The sequence below is a fragment of the Coptis chinensis genome, chromosome 5 (genome assembly GCF_015680905.1).
Source record: "Coptis chinensis isolate HL-2020 chromosome 5, ASM1568090v1, whole genome shotgun sequence".
Lineage (NCBI taxonomy): Eukaryota > Viridiplantae > Streptophyta > Magnoliopsida > Ranunculales > Ranunculaceae > Coptis > Coptis chinensis.
This window is the reverse complement of record NC_141460.1, coordinates 86933212-86959059: the sequence shown is the minus strand read 5'-3', so window position 1 is coordinate 86959059 and position 25848 is coordinate 86933212. Positions and strand designations below refer to the sequence as shown.

Sequence of the window (25848 nt, the reverse complement as noted above, 5' to 3'; positions counted from 1 at the left end):
CATCTCGTCATGCATGGCCTTGAACCACTTTTCTTTGTGCGTACCTTCAAGTGCCTCTTGATAGTACATAGGTTTTCCACCATCCGATAGTAGCGCGTCGCGTTATGTGGTGGATACCTGTTGAAGCTAGTCTCCCTCTCGGACCTCCTTGCCCCATCTGGCGGTGCCTCAAGAGGATGCACTTCTGCTTGCTCTGGTGGTGGTTCATGCATCTCATCTGCATCTTCTATACCAATAGGTTCTATCCCATCATGAGCAATAGGATCCTCATCATGAGCTTCAAACTCATGGTTCTCTGCATTCTCAATGCCTTACGCGACGTTCCACGGTAGGAACTTCGGTTCGAATCAACAAGATCATTGGTGAAAGCCTCAGAGCTTCTCACCCTCCTCAAAAGTCTGCTATGGTTTGGTCTTCTAAGAACCACAACATCTCGACTTCGGATTACCTTCTTGTTAATCGGATCATAGAGTTTGTAACCAAACTTTTCATCTCCATAACCCGAGAAAAATGCACCGCTTGGCTTTGTCATCAAGCTTGGATCTCTCATCCTTCGAATATGCACAAATGCCCCGCACCCAAATACCTCAAGTGTCCATAATCAACATCTCGCGACCATACTCTCTCGATAATCACTATTCGGGAGGCTTTGCCGGCGACAGGTTGATCACATGCACTACTATGCGCATTGCTTCTACCCAATAGCTTCTAGGTAGCTTAGAGTGAGATAGCATGCATCTCATCCTCTCTACAATGGTGCGGTTCATTCTCTCATATTCCATTCTCATTGCGGTGTCTTGGGAACGGTGCGCTCATGGCCGAATCCCATGACTCTAGCAATACTCTTCAAATGGCCCAATGTACTCACCCCCATTATCCGGCGAATACACTTCAACAACTTCCTAGTCTCTCTTTCCACCATCTTTGTGGAATTTCTCAAACACGCCAAGTACTTCATCATCCTTGGTCTTCGGACTATAGGCCCATATCTTTCTTGACGATCATCAATGAATGTCAAGAAGCACGAAACTCCTTGGTGGGACTTTACTCTCATAGGACCACATAAGTCCGTATTGCACTAGTTCAAGGGCGGTGTCGCTTTCGTGAGACGGGAATCTTTGGAAAGACACCTGTGTTGCTTTCCTACCAAACAATGAGTACATGTATTTAAATGTGTACCTTTAATGTGCCGCGGCCTTTTGCTTAGCAAGAACTTCCATCCCTTTTATGCCCATGTGACCGCGGTCTCTTGTGCCACAGTTTCGATGAAGCTTCTTCTTACGCGCGATTAAACCGCTTTAATTACACAAACTAGCATGTGTTTTGTAAAGAGAGCAAGTTTTCTTTCCTCAGGCTTTCTGATGGAACCTCTGCTCGGTTCCATACCCGTTACCAAACGAGTTTACAAAGCCATCGTCATCTAATTTCCCAGCCGAAATTAGGCTTAGCCGTATGTCAGGGACATGTCTTACATCCTTGAGTGTCAAGGTGTAGCCGACATTGGTTTCTACATGAACATCTCCAATGCCTATAATCTTCGAGACTCCATCATTACCCATCTTTACTTCACCATATTCACCACAGTTGTAGGTAGTGAAGAATTCCCTGTGCGGTGTGACGTGATAGGATGCTCCTGTATCTATCACCCACTCTGTATCCTGGACATGAGGTACTAAGACAGCCTGCCACAATCGACCTGATTCCCACTAGGTCGTCGACTAGTGCGGTAGTATCTCCGCTGTGTTTCCGTTCCTCGCACCATGTCTTCATGTACCGCGTTATTCTTCTCATCCCTCTTCGATTCGCGACTCATATCCGAAGTGGCCTTTGGTGGCACAATAGTAACATTGTCTCTCTGCCTTAGGAGTTCTAGCTTCACCCCTAGATTTATACATCATCACCTCTAGAACGAGATGGTTTTACGTTTCGACCTCTCCCCGTTTCTCGTGAAAAGGATCTCGAGTGAGAGGAGCCGCTTTGCACTCCTTCTAGTCTCCTCATTCAACAAAGACGTGATAGCCATCTCCATGGTAACAATTCCATCCTTGGCTGCTCCATGTAGAGAAACTGCTAATGTCTCCCAACTTTCGGGTAGAGAGCCTAATAGAAACAAAGCCTCAACTTCGTCTCCCAAATTGATCTTCATCAAATGCATCTGATTGATGATATTTTGTACTTCATTAAGATGCTCAGACATTGAAGAACCTTCTTGGTACTTCGTGTCTGCAAACTTCTTAACGACTAGCACTTTGTTTCCACCCGACTTCCTCTCATACAGGTCTTCGAGTTTCTTCCACAGACTGAAGGTTGTAGTCTCTTGGGATACATGGTGAAAGACACTGTCGTCAATCCACCGTCGAATGTATCAAATCGGCACTTCATCAAGCTTTTTCCACTCGGCCTTATCGATCTTTTTACTCGGTTTTACTCCCTCATTCTCAATGGGAAGTGCCAAGTCCTTTTGCAAGATAGCAAGTCTTCCATCTTGGCTTTCCAGATGGTGTAGTTCTTCCTATTCAGACTCATCATGCGAGTGTTCACGGAATGGTCCATCTCTACAAGTTATTTAACCTCAAATCTTCTCTCAGGTATTTCGTCAAACACCTTCTAACCAAGATTCGGATAACACCCTAGGCTATTCTAACCAAGGCTCTGATACCACTGCTGGAGTTTACACCAATACCAATCGATTCCCCCACTACACAGATAACTTGTATGAACACACTTCAACTCCAGACGAATTCTAAATATCACCAACTACTTATACTAACATGCTCAACTCGCTAAACAACTATCAACAACAAATAATAATGTAAAGCAGTAAAGGCAAACCATAACACAAAGATTTACCATGGTTCGGCCAATGATGCCTACTTCCACAAGAGCCAGTTTTTTATAAAGTGGGAAGGAATATTACAATCTCTCCTTTCAGTCTCTCACCTTACTAGATCACTCTTATCTCTTTACAGGGTTGTATCTTTGTAAAGGTTATCTCTCAATCTTGATAGCTTTCAAGATTGGGTTTCTCTCTCTTTGTTTTTGTCTGGTTCTTAGTCTTCTGACTTGGTTAGGTTAGCTTTTCCAAAACCTTGATTTTGGTTTTATCTCCAAAAACCAAATTTCATTGATGTTCTTTTGGCGAGGATGTGTAAAGATTGTCATCAAAATTAGACACGGGAAAGAGTACCGTAGATTGCTAAGAAGCTCTATTACTATGATGATGATTTAAAACCTATCAAAAACCACGCTTGCTCAAATAAAAAGTCGTAGCCTTGGATTTGAGCTTAGCGTCACATCGGTGTCAAAACACTGGAACCCTGATTCAAAGGTACGAAAGCGTAGTGCGCCTACTTTGAGCTGCTAGGCTCCCGACATATCCATCATCACCGCTCCGTTTCTCTCCTCATGTGAGGGATAACTCCAACACACAACATATAATATATTGATGTAGTACCTAGTTTATTTGGCGAGGATGTGTAAAGATTGTCTATCAGAACTCTATAGGGAAAGAGTACCAGAGATTGTAAGAAGCTCTATTACTATGATGATGATTTATGAAAAGGGGGAGGGGACCTATCAAAAACCACGCTTGCTGCTCAAATAAAAAAGTGCGTAGCCTTCAGACATAGCTTAGTGTCACATCGTATCCCTTCAAAGATCAAACACAATGGATAGGTCGTATATTTTGAGGATACTGAATTTTTATTAGGTGGGATGGAACTTTAGATATTCTGTTAGATGAAAACTTAAGTGCTGCTGAAAATGCATTTGCTCAGGAATGAGGTGATGAACTGACATGTAGTTGGTCTCTTACGGTTTTGTTTGAAGTAGCTATTATGTCCTAAGCGCATTAATTGATTTTTTTTTACTATTTTCTGTTTCTCTGCATTTCCTGATATGCGGAGATCTCAAGCATCCGCATTGATATTTGGAACGAAGGTTTCATTGAAGTTGTAAGTTGCAAAACAGAGATTATGAGGGTCGAAGAAACTTAGGCTATGTTCTTACTTTAGGTGAGAGTTCAAGCTAATTGTGTTCGAGTTTTCTAAGGTGTGAATTTTTAATATAGAGTGTTAGTTTGTACTTGAACAGACTGTGATTTGACTGGAATTGTGAGATGTACTGTTGATATGTTGTTATGTTGAAAGTTGTAATTATGAAATTTAGGAATCTATTCGTTCTGTTGTTAAATGTGATGATTTCAGGAGTTACGTGAGATGCGAGAAACAAATTCCGAGTTTTGAATGACCTTTATATTCTTACAAAGTGACTGAGTTCCAAAGTATGGAAGCTTGTACTGCAAAAAGGGTTCTCGATTCATAACAGTACTGCAAGTCTGCAACTATCGCTCCTATGCACCCTGAACAGTTCGATTCTTAATTTGTTTTTAACATGCTTCTGCTCCTTGTGTTATATTTTGTTTTGATGGACAGCCTCCATTTACAATCCGTCAATCCTTGGAATGTTTTAGCATCTACTATTCTACTCAATGCTCAGATATGATGGAATTTGGCCTTCACTTTTATATGCTTCGCGGTGGGTGCAATAATTGTTATCAAATTCAAGTTCACATATAAGATCAACATAGAATCCCATAAATAAGAATTTCCCAAGTGTAGTTTTTTTACCAAAACAAAATTCATATAGGTATAGTAATCCGTTACTTCAATAATCTTTCACATGCAGTGAGTACAATTTGCTTTACTGAGGTACAATTTTTTGTAGTTTTGAAGGCATGTTTAGGAGTTGTACTTGTTCACGATGCATCTGTCTTAATTCTCGTAAAAGTTGGGAGGATTAATTTTTCTTGGATGCGGGTGGGGAGTGTGCATGCTTTGAGCTAACCGTGGGTCTGAAGGCATCGCCAGACATTCCTGGAGGAATGCGCTGCAAACAAGAAAATGTAATTTTTGTTTAGTGCTATAGAAGAAAACTCTTAAAAGCCATTGAAGCAAGATTACTAGCTTCAAGGAGCTGTAATTCTTTCTCATGCTTATTCATTGTTAAAATTACTCGAGCTGAAGAAGATTTCTTACGTGATTTTCTGGAAGGAAACAAGCAGCACTGCACTTAACTTGGCAGCTCATTTTACCTTGCCATCTTGCTTCCCTCCACCAACACATATTGACACATTGTCCCTGGCATTTCCGTAGAGTTTGAAGTGTTGCTTCATTGGGTTGAATTATAGTAGAAAAGAGAACAATGACTAGAACAAACGCCACACTAGCTCTACCGGCCATCTTATGATACCTTTTTTTCTCTTTGAAATGGAAGAAGAGACGACTCAATTAATGAATTGAATGTGTCCTACAGGATGCATTTATATGCTTTTTTGTTCAACTGTCTCTCCTGTGGAAGGACAAACAAATTGTTAATATTAGTTTGATTTAGGTATACGTGATAAACGTACTTTCTCAACCATATAATGTTTGTTCTAATTTTTGTCAATTTTCTTCTGAAATTAGAGTAACCGAAAAGATAAATAAAAGTAAACAAACTTTCCAACAGAATAAATTAAATTCATTTGACTGCTAAAATGTGCACTATTTTGTGTATTTTAGTCATGATTCTAGAATTGCTTAGTTGTTGAACTTATATGCAGCCTTAACTTTTAACCAAAATTTTCTATCTACGTAATTAAATAATCCCATGAGTTACTTATAACCTTTAAAAAAAAACTCGTACACATTTTTCTAACAAAAATCTCAGGTTTTTTACTCTGCCACCTGACCACCTCAGTCCATGTCGAATTGATCATTCGTAAGACTTGTAATTGTTCAGCTGATTGAAGTTAAATTTACCAACTATACAGTTCCACTAACGACGTAGCTTCTGAAAATGCTTGTAACTAATGCACTTTATTCTGTGATATCATCAATTATTACATGGGTAACATACATCGCTCAATTACTCGAGGGGCTCCACAATTTACAGGGATAAACTTACAACAACAATTACAGAGCTCCACCACCCCATTCGAGTAAGCTTAGGTGATTTGGTGAAATCGATGAATGAATTGGCGGTATATACTATACAAAACTTAACTTATCAGCAATATTTTCAGATTTTGTTAATTCTTTCGCTTCACTAGTGGCAAGCTTCTTTCTCAGTGCTACCAAGTCTTCACCAGCTTCACATATATAGGCTGCCGCTTGTCTGCCTGACAGTGTTGCTCCTTCCATACTATCAATATAATCCTGCAAAGATAAAAATTTTGTTAAATTTCCTAGCAGTTATTTTGTTATGCTAGAGAGTATCCACTGGCACATGGCGCACATACCAGTTATAACTCAATTAAGACTACAAGAAAAAGGGCTTATAACTCAATTAAGAAACAACTAACTTTCTTGTTTTTTTTCATCCTGTAATGGTTTCTCAAGGGAATAGAGTGTGCATAACAGTAAACAGTCAAAGCTAAAGTATTAATATAGTTTTTCAAATGCATCCTAACCTGTTTTGTGTAGGACCCAGCAAGGAAGAAGTTTTGCACAGGTGTCTTTTGATCAGGTCTGAAAGGATCTTTCCCAGGTCCTTCACGATATAGAGATTGCCCAATTTTAACAACAGAGGACCAAGTCACTTCTAAGCCTTGAGAAGATGGAAACAAATTATATACCTGGTAATATGCAACCAAATGAATAAATAAGACAAATATAATGCAATTGATAACTGGAACATCTTCAAATATGAGAATTTTTCGACGAACTGTATAATATGACAACTCTTTTAGTTTGATAGATCATTGACATTTAGGGCATTGGGATATAGTAGCCAGCTATGGGGTATGATAGAGTAGTAATATTTTGTAATAGAGATATCCTCCAATACGTTCCTCCTTTGCTCAGGATTAAAGAACATTATCATGATGCTATAGACAGATATTACATTTACGTAAAGCTTTTCCTAAACACAGATTCACGTCTTCTTGGCCCCTAGCTCATCAGTTTCTGAAAATATAGCTATGAAATGAATACGAGTGCTATTTAATAGACCAACCTGCTTTGCAACTCTTTCTATGATTTTCTCGTTTGTTAACGGCATGTAGGGATCCCCTGGTGTAAGCACACATCTGAAAACAACAAGTCGACTTAACAAAAAGAAGGAAGGTGAAAGTGTGAGACACAACAAAGCACACACAATATCTCCTAAGAGATATATGAAAGAGGACTTCGATGAATTAGATAGGACTTAAAGATGGGGAAGAAAAAGGGAAACAACAAAGAGCCTGATCTTTTTTACCATTTTGTTCAAACAAAATCATAACTTTAGAAGTGAATAACCAAAGAAGAAACTGTACCGGTAAATAAGAAATAATAACAAGATTGCGATTATCTTTTCTGTATATATTGGAACAGATAAAGGAGTAAAAAGAACGTGTTTAATAAATAAATAAATCTGCTAGACGAATATCACAAAATGATGACAAATAGAAAATGAGAAGCCAGCAAACATTGTAATGCAGATTATTTTATTGAATAGATGGCTTAAAAAAAAATAAAAATGCATGAGATGATCGTGCTTACTGTAGCAGTGAACCCTGCCCCTCAACATAATAATCTTCTGGAGAAGTGAGTGCAAGGTCGGCAAAGCAGGAGAAATCTGCATCTGGCGTATAAAGCAGATTGTCCATCCCTACAGCTTGCCTCAGTTGCCTTTTTAAGTCACACAATAGGATGATTAGTTCAGAGTGCATATATGGGAATACTTACATAATGTTAGATATATCGGAAATGTATGACATCTCGGTATGAGTATCACCTGGACAGTCCCAGATCTTGTATCTCTGTGACCCATCCATTATATCTCAGTTGCACTGTGACAACTGGAACTCCAACTAGTTCATAGATATTGTCAAAGAACTCTGATTCCCTCCACTGTGAAGGGAGCAATCTTTTAATTCCAGGAACATCACATGCTAAGACAAAAGGGCAACAGAAAACAATGTGAAATCCGACATAGAGAAATACAGACTAATGAAAATTGAAGAAAGTCTCATTGCTAACCTGCAACATACACATCAGCTTTCACTGTTTTTTTATTTGTAGCCTGCAATGGATTGAAAAAGAATAACAATTTCACTCTTAGCACTTTTAGGATGCACCATATGGAAACTATCAAAACAAGACAATTGTTCTTCTTTATATCTAGTCAATCATAAGATCTTCTGTCTAAATTCAGACTTAATTTCTAATTCGAAGAATAAAACAAAAACAGAAGGAACAGTAATTAGCAGAACAATACCTTAGACATGGCAAGTCCTGTAACATAAGTGTCCCCGTTGATAGTCTTGTCATAAAGTATCTCTCGGCATCCCCACCTGAGATGAAACCTGTTGGAATAGGCAAAGAAGAATAGATTTCACGGGTATTAAAAGCAACATAGATAAGATTTAAGGATAATTTGATATGCTCCACTTAGTATACTGAATTTGTAAAAATTTTGTTTCCTGCCTCATACCTGCCACCCTTGTCTGTGATATACTTTCTTATAGGACCGCTCAAGTAAACATCAGGAGAGCCCTTAAGCATTCTTAGTAGGGAAGCTTCTGTCTTAGTGGCAAATAATGAGAATATAGTGAGCATACAACGGGCACTTATATTGTCACAGTCAATAAATCCTAAAGCGTAAGCAACAGGATCCCACATTCTCTGGATACTCGCGCGTGTGCCACCCTTGGACAAGAACCAACCAGAGAAGCTAATCTGCAAAAAGTACGTGACAACAGTTTAACGTCTATTAGGAGACGAGGAGTTGCCCACAACATATGTACGCAAACCCATGTATGCAAGTGATAAAATGAAGAAAACCTGTGAACTATGAGGATAATGATACAGAAATGTCTTGACATGCTAACACAAATCATGTCCAAGTACAACAACTCATAGAAAGTAATCTACATGAAAGCTGACCCTAATTTCTCTTCCTAGAAGCAACCTACATGCATGAGTTACACTGAACTGTAACAAAAAGAGTACAAGACTAACAGAAATGATAGTGGGAGGTCTTCCATACATTATCCAAGTTCCTTATGTCCCTCATTGCACCATCAGGATCAATAAGAGCACGTACAACTGGGCTTAGTGCAAGAGCAACAGCATTTCTTGCTTTATCATAAGGCTGCAAAATAACAAACACCGGAAATATTGCATTACTTGCATGAAGAGTTATGAAGGTAAATGTTCTACAGCTGATGTTTACATAATGAACACTGGAAGTTAATATTAATACTATGTCAGTGCTAAAACTGCCTAAGTAACATTAGCAGAGAAAAAAAATATGAAAAAAAAATGACTGCCTAAGTAACACCTAATATTGAAAAAGGAATTAATGCAGATGTTCTTGTAGAAAAATGGGAATCCATCACAGAGAATAGAAAAACCTCCATGCTAGAAAGAAGCATTACCTTAAGCTGATTTGTAGTCAGAAAAGCATTAATTCCATGCAACGGAGCTCCCACTGGAAAACGAAAATCGAGTTCTGCAAAGTAAAACTAAACCAAATAAGGAAACTGAGTGGACAGAAAATTTTAGAGCAATAGATTTCATAATATACGTTGATCAAGATTAAGAGAGGGGAATAAAGAACATACCACCAACTTGCCCCCCTTTATTTATGAAAGTGTGAGTATGATCCTTTACAAGTAAATTTTTGTCTGCGTCCACCTGAGTTATAGGTAAAATCAGAAGGTGGTGTGTACAATCTTTCTTTTTCTACTCTTATTATTTTGCTTGGTAAGCTAATTTGTATGACCTAAACTAGATTTATAAAGATAGCAATTACAGAAGAAATCACCAGATTTTCTATCGATTGACCTCGCGCAGCAATGGAACTAGATGAAATGGGAAATCTTTGTACTCTTTGACCGGTAGCTTGGTAAATGGTAAGCCGGACAAGTGTATTAAAGGAATTTAGTCAAAGGCGCACAACACCTTAAGCTTCAAACAGAACACTTTCACCTTGGTGGTCATGCTTGATTAGCACCTTAAAGCGCAATCCGCCTCAACTTGTTCCTATGCACCCCTATTCTATATGCATCATCCTAACCACGAGACTAGCCTACCACCCTATTCAAGACAAACAATATTGAAACGCACATTGTGTAGAACTATCATACTGTCATGGTTTCATTGCGCAATGGAATTGTATGAGTTACCAATCATGTGAAGCAAACACAAAATATAAAGGAAGCAAAACGATATCTGTTGTGGTGGATGTTACATGCTTTTAAAAATTAGCAATGAAAACAAACTGAATGAGAGGCTTACCTAGAAAAAAAAAATTAAACAAAAATATTGAGATGCTTCACCTTTTTCAACAAGCGGAAAAGGTTATTGTAGCAACCAAAGAAAACGTGAAGTCCCATCTCAATATGGTTTCCACGTCTATCAACAAAAGAACCCACTTTTCCACCAATAAAAGGCCGTGACTCATAAATATCAACCTGCAGATTAAGCCAGAAAACAAAATTAATGCTGCTATCATGATTTAAAATACATAGATTGTACAAACCAGAAATAATCAAACTATGTTTAGATTTATGTAATTCAGACATAGCTAAGTAGTGATGTGCAACCCGTTCTCTAAAGATAAACCAAGAAACACCTATATTGCATTATAGGGGTAAAATGGAGAAAAGTGGGCACATCAAGGGTATCATCATACCTCACATGTGTTTAAAAGTTCAGAAACTTATTATTATTTTAGTTAAATCCCTTTTTGTTTCCCAAGAAGGTTTTCACCTGGGCAATGATTGAAATGAATGTTGACTGTTACAGATGAAGGTTGAATACAGAAATGTGGAACCTATCACAATACAGGAAAAAGGTTGATCTGAACCTCATGCCCTTGGTCCAAAAGCTCCACTGCTGTTGACATGCCAGCAAGTCCAGACCCGATAATGGCAACCTTAAGTTTTGGTCCTCTATAGTGCTCCGGTTCTGGTGGAAACAAACCTTTTGGAGCTGATAGACAAACCATGCATTTTAGAGTCACAACATAGTGAGATCCACGTAAAAAAGCACTATAGCATGGGAATAAAAGGTCCAATTCCATTTGTAACTATTATGTCACCCTAAGGGAAGAGAAACATAAAAGAATGTTGAAATTTCGTAATTCCTATAATAATGGCTATGATGCTATGATGCTTGTTAATGAAACAATGATTTAAACAGGGAAACTATGATATCTTTGGCTCTTTGCAACTTAAGGGCCACTATACAACACATAGCTAAATTATTTGGAACTAACAATGCATTCTTCTTTTGTTTTCATACTTAACAAACCTATACCAACCAAAACAGCAACTAAAACGTTTAAATCAAACTTTGTTGGATCGTGACAAATCCAAAGCTTAGCCAAGTGTGGCCGGGAACAATTTGTTTCATATCCACTTTACATTTTCTTCTTGTTACTAAACGAACATCCAATGTAATAATTTTCTCTCTTTTTAGCCATATATCCTATACTTACTTATCCTTATCACCACCCAATTGTACACTAGTTTCTAATAACACAAAAATTTAACATATTTTCAATAGCATAACTAAAATTCCACTCCATAAACATTCAATGCTTCATTCAGCTTAATCCTAGTTTTCACTAACAAAAAAGGGTCTACATCTTTTTATAATCACTTTTACCACAAGCCCAAACACAGCAAACTTCACTCTAAACTCCAAAAATCAAAACTTTATACTTATCCAACAATATTTCAACTAAAACAGTAACAAAATTGAGCTAAAAGAATAAAAAAAAAGTTACCATTTACTCTCATGTCAGAAACATTTAAGTCCAAAGAAGTTAAAGTAGAATCTGAACTCTGCTGCAACTTCATTTGCACTTTCCCAGCATTCAAAACAACAAATGAATGACCAAAACTACTACTACTTGTTCTTCTTCCACTTCTAAAGTGTATGGAAGAAGAAGTAGTTGTTGGAAATGAAGTTGAAGAAGCCATCTTTGTTTTGAGACTTGGGAAATAAATCTCAACTTGAGACTTATACTCTTTTCTTTCTGCTTCAGAGAGTATCTTTAACGATAGAGATGCTGTTTACGTGGAATTTGTCTGGGCTTTGCATTTCATGATTCCATACTCCCGTATACAAGTTAAAGTGCGACGTGGGTGTTTCAGAACCATTGATTAAAAACATTTTGCCACGTGTACGTTTGGTTTGTAGGAGTTAGTGTAGAGGATACTGTTCAAGTTGAATCTTTTTTGTTTATTAACAGTAGCATTTGTTTAAGTACAATTTGGACGGCAGAAGAGATATTGGCGCACTATGAAATTGTTGGCCACTGCTGGTATAGTGGTCGTTGCATTTTCGTTAGTCACTTAATAATTTCATGGATTCTATTGGGTAATTTGTTGAGATACTTTTTCAATCACATTGAATGAAGGTTCTGAAATGGTACAAAGAAAGTGGGGATGATCATATTGATACTGATAGTCTCATAAACGCACCATGAAGTGGTTAAGATTTAACAAATTAAGATCACAGGCTTCATAGCGTTTGGTATTGATGGCAGCATGTATACCGATCTTTCAAATCTCGAGATATATCAATACACTGATACATAAATAGAAACAGAATCATCTGCCTATTGCTTAAAATTCGATTTTGTTTTCTTCTTTTTACTAACATTTAGTACTCTTTGGTTTATCGGAAAAAAAAAACATTTAGTATTAGAGCGGCTATGGATATCAAATGGTTGGATTAGTTATTGCTGCTTATTAGAGCGGATATGGATATGAAATAGTTGGATTAGTTATTTGGTTTGGCACCAATCTGTGTCCAATTTGATCTACAATGCAGCATTGGAATCTAAATGAACTAAAACTCTTGGGGTTTTTAGGTTTTGGTCCTCCTAATAATAGAGTAATTAGGCTTTGGTCCAACAATGATCGATTATTAGGTTTTTGAATCACAAATATAAGACACGTGTCAAAATCTGGACAAGTAGCCGTTGGAATTCAATTACAGCAGGAAATTCAATTTTCTAATTTCTGAACTAGCCGTTGGAATTCAATCCTATAAGTAAGGTTGTCCATTCAATCCTCCTAAAAGGGAAATAGAAGAGAGGGAGAAGATGGGTGGAAGTGAGGTTCTTGCAGTCGTTGCTGCTCCTAAGGTAAAGTTAGGTTAGTTTAGAAGGACTAAAACCTAAACGATGATATTAATAGAAGGACCAAAAGCTAATTGATGTTTACTGTTTTGCAAGTTTGTCAATTGTGCTATGAAGATGGCCATTATGCTTCAACATGTTTATACTTTGGCATTCATAGAGATTATACACCTTGTTGTGGCTTCATGAGAGTTGTGTTAGGTCACACGAATCAAGGTACTAGGCAATTCAAGTATCTAAAGTGTTCTCATCCTAGTTGTAAGTTTGTGAAATGGATATACTTCGACAAAGAGGTATACCACCAAATTTGTAACCTCTGCAAGGAACAAGTTGGAGTTTGTGAAGAGTGTGAGTTGTGCACTGGTTGTTATCTTCCTAATACTTGTGTTAAGAGTGCATGAGAGTTGTGAGGAAGAGTGTTATGTGTAAGTTGTACTAAATATAGTGTGTTCTACTGTGGGTGTAATATGTGTGGATGTAGTGCTATCAAGTACTCTATTCATACCTTATAAATAAAGTTGTCTGTTTTTAAATAGTATGTGTTTCTAACAGAAACATTACATAACACGAGGTGTTTTATAGCACTACCATATAAGATTCTTCAACATAAAAAACACAAAAACCATAGCACTCCAACAGAGCATTGTGAGAAGATTCTTGAAAAAAAAAAAAAACCAGACAAAATAACACTCCAACATCTTGTGATGTGAGTGATCTTACTGGGTTTGACTTAAAGGCTCATAGAGGCAAGGAGCAGACGTATTCCCTGGTGTACTTGGTGTCTGAACATGACCACCACCATCATCCTCTCCACCAAACCAGTAATGAACCCCCTTGATCCTCTTTTTCCCCTTGGCGGTCTGCTTCCCCTAGGTGCTCTCCCCCCTCTCCTAGCTCTTGGCACTTGCTGCCCAACATCTTGTTGATTAGCATTATTCTCCTGATGCTCTTGGTGCTCTTGTTGCTGCTGTTGATGAACATGGTGCTCTTGCTGCTGTTGCTAATGAACATAGTGCTCTTGCTGCTACTGCTGCTGATAAACATGGTGCTCCTGCTGCTGCTAATGAACATGGTGCTCTTGCTGCTGGTCAACTTGGTTGTGTTGATCATGCTCTTCTTCTTGCCCTCCATTTTGAGCCTTTTGTTTGACTAATCAAGATTTAAGAAGGGGCCCCCATTTAAGAAATATTCATTGATACAATCATAATTTAAAACAGATGACAATCAGTTTAAAAATAATTTCATTGAAACACAGTCCTAATTAACAGGACAGTTCCCTCAAATATTCTTCATATAAACATAACATAATAACATTAAAACATACCATAATACCCTACACATAATAGACCCCTACAACAACATTCATCATTCAAACATTTTTCACTCAAACATAAACTTAATAGACCTTACTTAGCATAGACATAATTGATCACAAATATAAACACTACTTCAATTTTGGGAGCACAAATCCCTTAGCCTTTAAGGTTTGCACAACAACTTTCTTTGGTATGTTCTAGTGTTCACCACCATGAAGGTCTTCCTCCTTCCTTTTAGATCCATGATTTTCCTCCTAGTTCAGCTCAACCATGTGATCCAGCACCATTTTGTGTGAACACTCTGGATTAAGGTTTATGAATTGTCTATAGATTTCAGCTTGTCTGGCAGAGAAATTATTGTAAACACCAGGAAGGATGAGATCTTTTAAGTGGGGTGGCTACCAGTCCAACAATGTCAAGTCTCTTTCCTTTACCTTCTACTTTCCCTTTCCCATTGATATGTGTGTGAGAGATGTGAAAACGAGAGAAGTGAGAAGTGTGTGAGAGGTATGAAAGTAATGTGTTGGTTTTATAGCCCAAAGTTAAGTCTAGTCTTGGAAAATAGACAAGTTTTGAAAACAGATCATGCTTATATGTCTAGTTTAGTCTAGTCTTGGAAAATAGACAAGACATGGATATGTATGTTAGTTTTGGTCTCCTTTGAAAACAAAAAACAGACAAAATCAAACAACTTTATTTATATAAAACTCCAACTCCAATAGAAAATAGACAAAATCCCCAATAGAAAACCCTAACTAACCAATAGAAAACAGATAACCTTATTTAAAACAGACAAAATCCCAATAGAGTTACCTCTTCTGCTTGGTGATGAGCTTGTCTCCTTTGCAGCCTTCTTGCAAGTTCTTGCATTATGTCCTACTTCACCACATTTCCTACATTTTCTTTTGCCACTAGCCTTTACTTCATCATTTCCCCTTACCCTTTGTTTCTTTGGCCTCCCTGATCTGCTCTCATTTGGAGGAGGCAGTACAACATTCTTAGGTTTAATTTGTTTATAAAAAAAAATTAGAATCATATCCATTTTGATAACAAATAAATAAAACAATGTAGATTCAAATAACAATCTTGTCCCAGTGTTCTTTATTGGCAATTAGATAGATATAACCTGCATAAGTTGCTCTAAATGACTCCACAGTGTAGTAATGACTGCAGTACCTAAAAACAAAACAATTAACAAAACAATATAAGAAGATAATATGAAATACTATAAAACAAAACAATTTACAATAACATAACAACTCACTTGGCCCAACTCTCATTCTTTGGTCTTCTTGGTTTTATCACAACTATTGCATGGACACAGGGTATCCCTGTCATTTGCCACACAATGCATTCACATGTCATATCAGTGATGTGCACAAGGAAGGTCTTCCCATTCTTGGTATTGGTGGCCAAAAACTCATTTGGTGCAACTCCTGAAATCTTATACCTATGATACTTGGCTTCCAACTTTTCAATTACACCTTGTATAGCAGGTACCAAATCACCCTCACTTAGTCCATCACCTATCTCTCTTCTATCATACATAAGTGACATAATTGTCAATGTATACTTGTCCACAAACAACATCAGTGGCTTGTCTCTGATCTTAAGGATCCAAGAATTAAAAGATTCACAACAGTTACTTGTGACAACATCAGTCTTTGGTGTAAGATCAAAATATGATCTAGCCCATGTCTTCCTAGATTCCTTCTCCAACTATTTTTTGGCATCCTTGTCTGCCCACTCTATTGAATCCATAAATGCCTCATGTGTAGTTATCCTGTATGCTTTAGCTGCTCTCTAACATAAACTCTCCAAATAATGACCTTTAAAGATAGTCTTAAAATTCTTGTACATATGTCTGAAACAGAACCTGTGATTGAGGTGACCTAATGGTGTGAATATAGACTATAATATGAGAAAATAAAGTTTAAATATATGATGTAATATACCTGTGATATCGCATGGGATGTTAGTTGCAACACCATTAATGAGACCCTTCTGCCTGTCAGATATAAAAGTGAGATGTCCTGCTGGATGCTTGTTCAAGTGGGGCTTAAGTAAGCTCAACATCTTGTTCCAGGTAAACTTATTCTCATCCCTACATATAAAGATAGCAAGTGGAAAAATGTCATTCATTGCATCCATTCCTATGACACTAAGACAACATCCCCCATACTTGCCCTTAAGAAAGCAACCATCAAGTCCAATGATTGGCCTATACCCCTTCACAAACCCATCTAATGATGCGTTGTATGCAACAAAGAAACCCACAAACTCATCTACAGAATCCTTGTACCACTTTACAATGCTGCTTTCATTCCTTTTTAAAATTTGTTTTTTCATTTCTGAAATCACCATGTACCCCCTCTTCATAATTACCATGCATTTTCTCTAGCAACATGATCCTTGCTCTCCAAGCAGTCCAATAAGATATGTGTACACCATACTCATGATATATCTTATTAAACAAGTCAACTGGAGCAAAGGTTAGATGGGCCCTTGCAAGTATGGATGTTATTATACTTCCTGAGCTTCACTGTAAGCTCATTTATCTTCTTGCTATATTTCACAAACCACTTGCAATCCTTATCTTTACAATTCACAAAATACCTTTCCTTATCATTCTTCTTATGTTTGAAACTAAACCTGTTGGAGACTGCCATATCTTTTATAGATTGTCTACACTCTCCAATGTGTCTCCATTCCATATTTATTTTCAATTTCAAGTTCTTTTTGGAGACTGTTGCTTCTGGGTCATCAGTCCTCTCAGTATCTTCTTCCACATAGCAATTTCTTGTTGATATCACAAAATTGTTCATCTCAGTATCTTCTTCTTCATTATCTGACACTAGTGAACCTTCTGAAGTTTGACTTGAATGTACATCAACAGGATCCCAATCCTCATCTTCTTTATCAGATTCAGGATCACCTAAATTAAATGTATCTTGACTACAAGGGCCAAATCTAGCAACCACCTCAAACTGTCTATCATTTTCATCATCTGAGCTATCATTTTCATCATTTCCATGTTCAATATCATGCTCAAATGCCTCACCACTCTCAAACAAATCATTGAATTGAGAAAGAACTTCTTCCACACATGCCTGACTACTCCCAACAACTTGTTGATCAACAACAGTTGCTTCCACACCATCTCCATCCTCACTTTGACTTTCAAAGCCAATCTCCCCTCCCTTGATCATCTTTAAATCCTTCATCCAATGATTCATCACTTGCTTCCATAATTGGTTCAACATCATTTTCATTACTCTGACTTTCAAAATCTGAGAAATTAGACTTGTTTTGCAAAAAAGTCTTTGGAATCCCATCTTTCAGCAATACTATTCTTCTAGGAAGTTTTGCATTTGGTTTTTTGGTCAGATAGGTTGTTTTGAAGTGGTTAAGTCTACAATGACATTTCTAGTTGACTCATCATTTGGCATAGGCTGTAAAGTGGTTAATTCTACAATGACATTTTCACTTGACTCATCATTTGGCATGGTCAAGTCAAAGATGAGAGATGGGCTTGGATGATGTGAAGGGACTGAACTAGACTCATCAATTGGTGGACTTGAATTAAGTGTGGACTCATGTGTGTTCATTAAATTAGGTTCATGTGTGGGCATTGAAGGACATACACCCATGACCCTAGGGTTTGTCTCCCAATCTTGGGTCATGCCTTACACATTCTGGTCATCAATTGGTGGACTTGAATTAAGTGTGGACTCATGTGTGTGCATTGAATTAGGTTCATGTGTGGGCATTGAAGGACATACACCCATGACCCTAGGGTTTGTCTCCCAATCTTGGGTCATGCCTTGCACATTATGGTAATCATAAGACACAAACAAATGAAATTTATTGTCACTTTCAACCATTATGTTCTCCCACATATCCATAAGTTGTTTGCCAGTACTCAGTGGACACAAATGCCTTGCTAAAATGCATTGAACAGATGACACATTTTTTCCTGGGAACAAACATCCTAATTTCCTTGATGAATTCCATCCAATTCAACTCATCTCCTTCTACTGAATATACTCTCCTTAATCCACCAGAGTACTCCTCCAAACCAAATAAACCAGGCATAGTTTTTTTTTTCCATTAACCTCCCAAATGAACAACAAATTTTCTTTTTCCATACCACATGACTGAACCAAAGCCAAAACACAACATTTTATATAATAAGGAATGGACATAAACATCAATGAAATACAAACTGAAATACAAATCCACTATTCTTAAGTAATTATTTAATGAAAATAGCATGGAGAATCCCTCATTTTAAATTAATTAAATAACATAACCAACAGACAAAAAAGGTCTAATCATTGGAATAAAAAAATACGTAATATTTACAGACCTAATTAAACGTAATTAGGGTTTAAATATTCAAAATAATCACTGACATGCAAATTAAACATGCAAAAGAAGGAGCATTGACAACGTACCTAACTAAGTTTGCTTCTTTTTTTTATAAAACTCCAACTCCAACTCCTAACTAACCAAGTTTGCAAGTTTGTTTTTTTTTTTAAATATATAAAACTCCAACTCCTAACTAACCAAGTTTGCAACTTTTGAAGATCCAAACTATGTCAATGAGAGATTGTTAACACTGTCATTCTCTTTGTGTGGAAAATGATAAAACAAAGAAATGAGAGAGAGTGAAGGAAGAGAAATGGCGTGAGTTAGTGAGTGTATTCCTGCCAATTTTATCGAGATCCACAGTCAACACGTGTTTTGATAACAACGGCCAAGATCTAGAAGATCTTAGCCGTTAAAAATTGACCACGTGTCTCATCACATACCATTGAATTGGTGTCAAACTACAAAATTGGAGATGGTCAACTCGGTCAACATTGATCTCATAAGGGTATTGTGGGTAATAGCAAAATATGTGAGTTGGGCAGACATCCATCGTTGGTCAACGTGGTCAACTCACGGTCAACTCACGGTTAGGAGGACCAAAACCTAATAATCGATCATTGTTGGACCAAAGCCTAATTACCTTATTATTAGGAGGACCAAAACCTAAAAACCCCAAAAATCTTTTGGATATTTTTCTCCGGTTAAAAAAGGCCTTTTGGACTAAAACACAACAAATGTGCGCAAAGTGATTAGTTGAGTGGGCATAAAATGGATGTCATAAGATTTTATGGGCCTGAGCAGTAAAGTAAAAGTAAAAATAAGGGCTGTCAATGGTTCCTATTACCTTAACCAACCCGACAAAAAGCGGTTTCGGTTTTGATAGTTTGGTTTCGGTTTGGTAATGGTTTCAATTTTGAGTTATAATAAGATATTGGTTTAGTTTCGAGTTTGCATCTACTGAACCGATATGAACCCGAACTGATAAGATGACATTTTAGTAATATTTATTATTATTATACATTTATAGGTTTTATAAATTGTGTAGTTGAAATTAATTGATAAAATTTAGGATTTGATTGATTTTATAGTTTTCGGTTTGGGTCGGTTCGGTTTGGTTTCAGATGCACTATAAATGTATAATATTATCTGTTCGGTTTGTTATATCTTATCAGTTCAGTTCGGTTTCAAATGCACTATAAATCTATAATATTATTGGTTTGGGCTAGGTCGGTTTCAGATAGATATCTTAATATCTTATCAATTTGGTAATGGATTTTCCAAAATCCGACTCAAACCGATCCATTGATAACCCTAAGTAAAACACATCCTTATTCACCACATTGAGATGAATACTTTGAACATTTGTATATGTGACGTGTTAGAGCATCTCTAGGTAGTAGCATCAAGTGTCAATTTGCTACCACCAATCGGAATTTTGGCAGAATCCATCTCTAGATGGCCTCAAATGTACGTGGTCGCATCAAGTGTATGTTCGCATCCATTGTAAAGACTAGATTTCATAATTAGTCTTACAACTAATTGAGTTGTGGATTGAACTGAGCTCGCGATAGATACGAGCTTCCTACATATATATCTAGTTCTCCGGTGAACTGGAATCAAGTCTGACGTAGTTCCTCTTGATTGGTCCTTTGAATTGGAAAATGGATTGATCGTGGAGAAGAAGTCATGCTCTTCGAGAGTGGAGCCGGTCCCCTTTTTGATGATGTCTCCTCCTGATTTTTTAGCCCCTCCATTTAATGTGGTCTTGAATGAGCCTTAATGCGGATGCAATAAAGTGCATGGTTGTTGTTACATAATTGTTGTAACATATGCTTTTCTATCTTTGAGCGTTACAAGACCTGGTTGTGGTCTTGGTATAAGCGATTTGGTAGCAGTCATGATATATGAGCAACCTGGCCGGTCTTGATATAGTGACGAATTGTGCTAGACAAGTGTATAATATAAGTTGGTTGTGTATATTAGTCCCTCACACATCCCCCTCTCATTAGGTCGTTCCTATTTCGTAGGATGATCTGATAAGAGATTAACTCCACACATGGGAAGCACACGGGTTACGTAATGATTGAATATGAGAATGATGCTGCTTTGACAAATACTAGATTAATCCTAGAAGTGTAAGCCCTCAATTAGTGAGAAGATTGTAGCTCAAGAGAGCGTTATGATTTATGCACTGAATTGATTCTAGAGGTATAGGTCATTAATTAGTGTTAAGATTGTAGCTCAAGTGAGCATTTTGCTCTAGGGTGTGTTGGAGTTCGTGCGAGCGTGCTATTCTAGTGAGCGTAGGTCTAGGGACCCTTAGTGCTTAAGTAAGCGTTCTGCTCGAATGAGCGTAGGTCAAGGGACCCTTAGTGCTTAAGTAAGTGTTCTGCTCTAGTAGGTCAAGGGACGTTATAAGCTTTATGTAAGCCGCTCGCTCGAATGAGTGTAGGTCAAGGGACCTTTTAGTGCTTATGTAAGCGTTCTGCTCGAGTGAGCATAGGTCGAGGGACCCTTTGGTGCTTATGTAAGCATTCAGCTCAAGTGAGCATAGGTCAAGGGACCTTTTAGTGCTTATGTAAGCATTTTGCTCGAGTGAGCGTAGGTTGAGGGACCCTTAATGCTTAAGTAAGTGTTATGCTCGAGTGAGCGTAGGACAAGGGACCTTTTAGTGCTTAAGTAAACATTCTGCTCCAGTAGGTCAAGAGACCTTTTAGCGCTTAAGTAAGCGTTCTGCTCCAGTAGGTCAAGAGACCTTTTAGCTTTAAGTAAGCGTTCTGCTCTAGTAGGTCAAGGGACCTTTTAGTGTTTATGTAAGCATTTTGCTCGAGTGAGCATAGGTCGAGGGACCCTTAGTGCTTAAGTAAGCATTCTACTCGAGTGAGCATAGGTCAAGGGACCAGGAGTGCTCATGTGAGTGTTCTGCTCTATGGGAGCGTTTGAGCTTGAGTGAGCAAATTGCTTTATTGAGTGTTCTGCCCTGGGCTGTCCCTTGATGTATAGGTTCTCAACTAGTGAGAAATATTAGCGCTATGTAGCATTCAAGCTTGAGTGAGCGATGTGGCCCATGGGAGCCTGGTGCTCTTAGAGAGCGTTCTGCACTGAGTCGGTTTTAGAATGAAGTATAGGTCCCCAACTAGTGAGAAGTGGTGGTGCTATGTAGCGTTTGAGCTTGATAGAGCGTGTGATTTGGAGATCACAATTGATAGCTAGCCTTGAATTGGCGTGACTATAGTTGAACCAAACTTGATCTTTAGCAGGGCATCAAGTTGATTGGTTGACAGCTAGCCTTTTAGGGAGCGTTACTATGGTTGACAGCTGGCCATGAATTGGCGTGACTGTAGCTAGCCCCAGTTTTGGAGCTTGATTGACCTGGAAAAAATACGAGCTAGCACCAAAGAGTTAGTACGAACTAACAGTATGTAGTAATTCTGGAGATGCCTAATAATATAATTGAACATGTTTAGGTGGCAATAATAAGCCCCAGTTTGGAGATAGTTGTAGCTAGTTCCCAGTTTGGAGCTTTAGTGACCTGCACTAAACTGAACTAATATCCAAAAGGAATTAGAACAAAATAAATGATAATTTGGAGATAAATTGAGCGTCGAGCTCAAGTTGTAACCGGATTATACTGAGCATATGGCTGTTACGAGCCCCAGCTCGACGTGTAACCGACTTGTAATAGATCTAGCTGTAGACATAGAAGTTTGAAATCCAAATTTCAATTTGATAGCCCCTGAAGTTCACCATAGTTAGGCAGTATATTCCTCATGTCTGTGAGGTCACTGCAAGTTTGGGTTGAAACTTTATGATCTGCAGATCCGAAAGCAACTCCAAGTCATGCATGCAATTGAAACTTCTAACACGAATCATCAATTTTGGTAGCTTCTCCACCTGTTTAGAGTGTGTAGCTTTGCAATCTATACATGGTAGATATGTTAGTTCTAACAATTATAAAATGAATGCTCAAGACGAGTGATCGTTGTAAGTCGATCCACCTGTTTAGAGTGTGTAGCTTTTTGAAATAAGACGAGTGATCGTTGTAAGTCGATCCACATGAATACAGCCCTGTAGATCGTATGCACTGAAATTTTCATCAAGATTGGTTGAAACAATCACGTCTGATCTCACTTTGGTGATACAAGGTCACATCCTTTGCAACGTTTTGAAGTTCAAACGACCTGGAAATATCTATAGATATCTATAGAGTAGTCTGTGCTCGTATACATGTTGTAAGATATCATAGATCGTGGTTGAAACAAGAAATTGAAACTGGTTAGTGTATGCCTGAAACAAGTAGGACGTATTGGTCCAGTACATGTGTATGTACCAACTTGATGGCAACATATTTTGATCAATCAAGTTTGACCATTAAAAATTAGCATTAATCGTGATATATGTCTTAACAAACATGCATAAGAAGCAAATTGAGGATTTTCCTTCAAATTTGCAGTATGCATGCATGTGAGGTAGTTAATACCCATACTCTGGTGTAACGCCCATGTTATGGTATATGTTATTAATATAACTATCCAATTAATACCAATAATTGGTGTAACGCCCATGTCATTAACCAAATGCATAGTACCTAAGTACCCACCCCACGTAATTTGAATTTTAGCAAGCCAAAACTGGTGTATCATATAGAGAGACTAGTTATCAACCGAAACTTGTATGGTTGTAAGGTCGCTAATGAAACTTGTAAAGTCGCTCTGGAGCAAGAAGCTAGGTCGCTCAATTACTCAAAGTCTTGAGACCCTTGGAGGTGTATAGGCGTACTGATGGCCTCATGAATTCATAAGTAATAAATATGTAATGGTATGCAGGTGGGTCTCTATATACAGGTTTTAACCAACTCTAAATAAGAATTGATAGAGGTAAAGAGCAAGGCAAAGTGATGCCACAAGAATTCGTAAGCAAAATAGAGGTACTGGCCGGTAAGCAAATGGATAAAATGATATTCAAACTGTTGTTCATACGAACGGCGTAAAGAAGAGCCACATAGGTGGTAATTGTATAAATTCATGACAATGTTGAATATAATATTTGAACAGAAACAAGATTGTTCAAAAATGAATTGAACATTTGGTCTTGCACATGAACTATAGCAAAAACAACTCAAAAGGCTAGGTGGTATGAAACTATGAAATAATAAGCAGATCGATAAAGAAAACTTATCTTTCGTGAAAGGATTAACTCCATGGCAAACAAGCTTTTTTTTTTTTATTTATTTATTGATCTCTTGGGAACAACCATCACCATGCTTCATGGGCTTGAGAAGAACAAGTGAAAAGTGAAGTTTCTCAAGAACTTCGACCCGCAGACGACGCCAATGTAAAGACTAGATTTTGTAATTAGTCTTACAACTTAGGATAACGAGATTGAGTTGTGGATTTGACTGAGCTCACGATAGATGCGAGCTGCCTACATATCCAGTTCTCCGGTGAACTGGAATCAAGTCTGACGTAGTTCCTCTTGATTGGTCCTTTGAATAGGAAAATGGATTGATCGTGGAGAAGAAGTCATGCTCTTCGAGAGTGGAGTAGGTCCCCTTTTTGATGATGTCTCCTCCTGATTTTATAGCCCCTCCACTTAATGTGGTCTTGAATGAGCCTTAATGTGGATGCAATAAAGTGCATGGTTGTTGTTACATAATTGTTGTAACGTCTGCCTTCCATCTTTGAGCATTACAAGACCTGGTTAATACGTTGTGGTCTTGGTATAAGCGACCTGGTAGTGGTCATGATATGAGCGACCTGGTAGGTCTTGGTATGAGCGACCTAGCCAGTCTTGATATAGTGACGAGTTGTGCTGGACACGTGTATAATATACGTTGGTTGTGTATATTAGTCCTTCACATCCATATTTGCAAATTCTGATTTTTCATTTGTGGTGCGACACTTTCGGGTGTGTCACGCAACCATGGAAGTGTCATGTGGGTTTTTTTTTGACTTTTTCAGACTTTTCAAACTTGGTGCGATAGTAGAACTGTCGCGTGTTGGCAAACCATCGCCACTTTAATTTTTAGTAAAAGAAATTTTATAATATTTAAAACTAATTGGGGACCACTTAAACTAGATTTGAGATTTTGGTTTGCCTCTCCACCTTGGGTTGGGGATGGTTTTTGAATGTTTGTTCTCAAACTTGGTCATAAACATGACACTTGATGCTACCACCACCTATACTAGAGATGCTCTTAAGAGTGTGTTCAATGTTCAGTGTTCTACAATTTGTCAGTGATTGGGTGGCTTCAATTATCATTCTTTTAATAATTTCTGCATTGAAATTCATATTCTAAATTGTTGTTTGGCAGTTCGGCTACACCATCACTTTCATTGTTCTCACTACGGTTCTTTGTGATTAAAAAAGATTACTCCAACATTAGAGTATCTCTAGGTGGTGGAGGAATCAAGTGTCATGTCTGAGGCTAGATTTGAGGCAAGCATCTGCAAACAATGATTAACTCTAGCTGGGAGACAAACTTAGTGGGACCTATTTTAGTAGTCAACAATTTTAAAATTCTATTTCCTAAAAATTAGGGTGTATTTTGGTTAATTAAGTGGGTCATATTTTAGAGTTTTTGGTATTAAAATACTAATTTTCCCATAAAAAGTGAGGATAGTAAACCCAACAATAAACCCATGCGACACTTTCAATGTCGCGCTATATTTGGAGTGTCGCATGGAATGTTAAAAAAAAAAAAAAAAAAAAACACGACACTCCCACCGTCGCCGCTGACAATCGAGAGTGTCGCCAAGATTCTCGCAAATGAAACGACAAATTTGCCTAGACACTTGATGACTCCATATGACCATATTTGAGTCCACCTAGAGTTGGATTTGGCCGAAATTCCAAATGGTGATGCCTCCACCTAAAGATGCTCTTAGCTACCAATCCGAATTTAAGAAAATAAAAGTTATCATGCTAGTAAGAAACTCATCTCATTTCACAACCTATCCGTGATATCATATTTTTTCGGACCACACACTAAAAATCAAATTGTTTAGCAGTGTATTTTAAATGGTATCTAAGCTTT

The 25848-nt window shown here is 37.8% G+C and overlaps 2 protein-coding genes and 1 long non-coding RNA gene across 3 annotated transcripts; all 3 read right to left on the bottom strand.

Annotated features, from left to right (window-relative positions):
- Positions 1-4597: 4597 nt before the first annotated feature.
- Positions 4598-5307, bottom strand: LOC147499703 (uncharacterized). Its single transcript, XR_015194511.1, has 2 exons — positions 5037-5307; positions 4598-4887 (listed from the first exon to the last, which is right to left on the bottom strand). It is a non-coding gene; the product is annotated as an uncharacterized LOC147499703 (long non-coding RNA).
- A 532-nt stretch (positions 5308-5839) lies between these two features.
- ZDS (zeta-carotene desaturase) lies at positions 5840-12033 on the bottom strand. Its single transcript, XM_086561493.1, has 14 exons — positions 11761-12033; positions 10837-10961; positions 10307-10441; positions 9590-9662; positions 9404-9477; positions 9013-9117; positions 8458-8702; positions 8242-8329; positions 8004-8046; positions 7759-7915; positions 7524-7652; positions 6997-7069; positions 6452-6616; positions 5840-6197 (listed from the first exon to the last, which is right to left on the bottom strand). The coding sequence occupies exons 1-14, from the start codon at positions 11954-11956 to the stop codon at positions 6030-6032; spliced, it is 1776 nt and encodes a 591-aa protein (XP_086417619.1). The 5' UTR covers positions 11957-12033; the 3' UTR covers positions 5840-6029.
- A 3478-nt stretch (positions 12034-15511) lies between these two features.
- LOC147499701 (uncharacterized) lies at positions 15512-16787 on the bottom strand. The gene is made up of 4 exons (XM_086563521.1): positions 16394-16787; positions 16297-16349; positions 15703-16046; positions 15512-15614 (listed from the first exon to the last, which is right to left on the bottom strand). Exons 1-4 carry the CDS (start codon positions 16785-16787, stop codon positions 15512-15514), a joined length of 894 nt encoding a protein of 297 aa, XP_086419647.1.
- Positions 16788-25848: the final 9061 nt, after the last annotated feature.

Bases quoted from the DNA above. Each gene is read 5' to 3' on its own strand.
- ZDS (XM_086561493.1), bottom strand. From the start codon at position 11,956: ATGGCTTCTTCAACTTCATTTCCAACAACTACTTCTTCTTCCATACAC. The intron at 8,330-8,457 runs GTATGAGGCAGG...CTATTCCAACAG, and splicing joins ATCACAGACAAGGGTGGCAG to GTTTCATCTCAGGTGGGGAT. The intron at 6,198-6,451 runs GTTAGGATGCAT...TTATCTTTGCAG, and splicing joins CTGGGTCCTACACAAAACAG to GATTATATTGATAGTATGGA.
- LOC147499701 (XM_086563521.1), bottom strand. From the start codon at position 16,787: ATGAAAAAACAAATTTTAAAAAGGAATGAAAGCAGCATTGTAAAGTGG. The intron at 16,047-16,296 runs GTACAAGAATTT...TGGATCCTTAAG, and splicing joins AGGTTCTGTTTCAGACATAT to ATCAGAGACAAGCCACTGAT. The intron at 15,615-15,702 runs GTGAGTTGTTAT...TTTTGTTTTTAG, and splicing joins AAGAATGAGAGTTGGGCCAA to GTACTGCAGTCATTACTACA.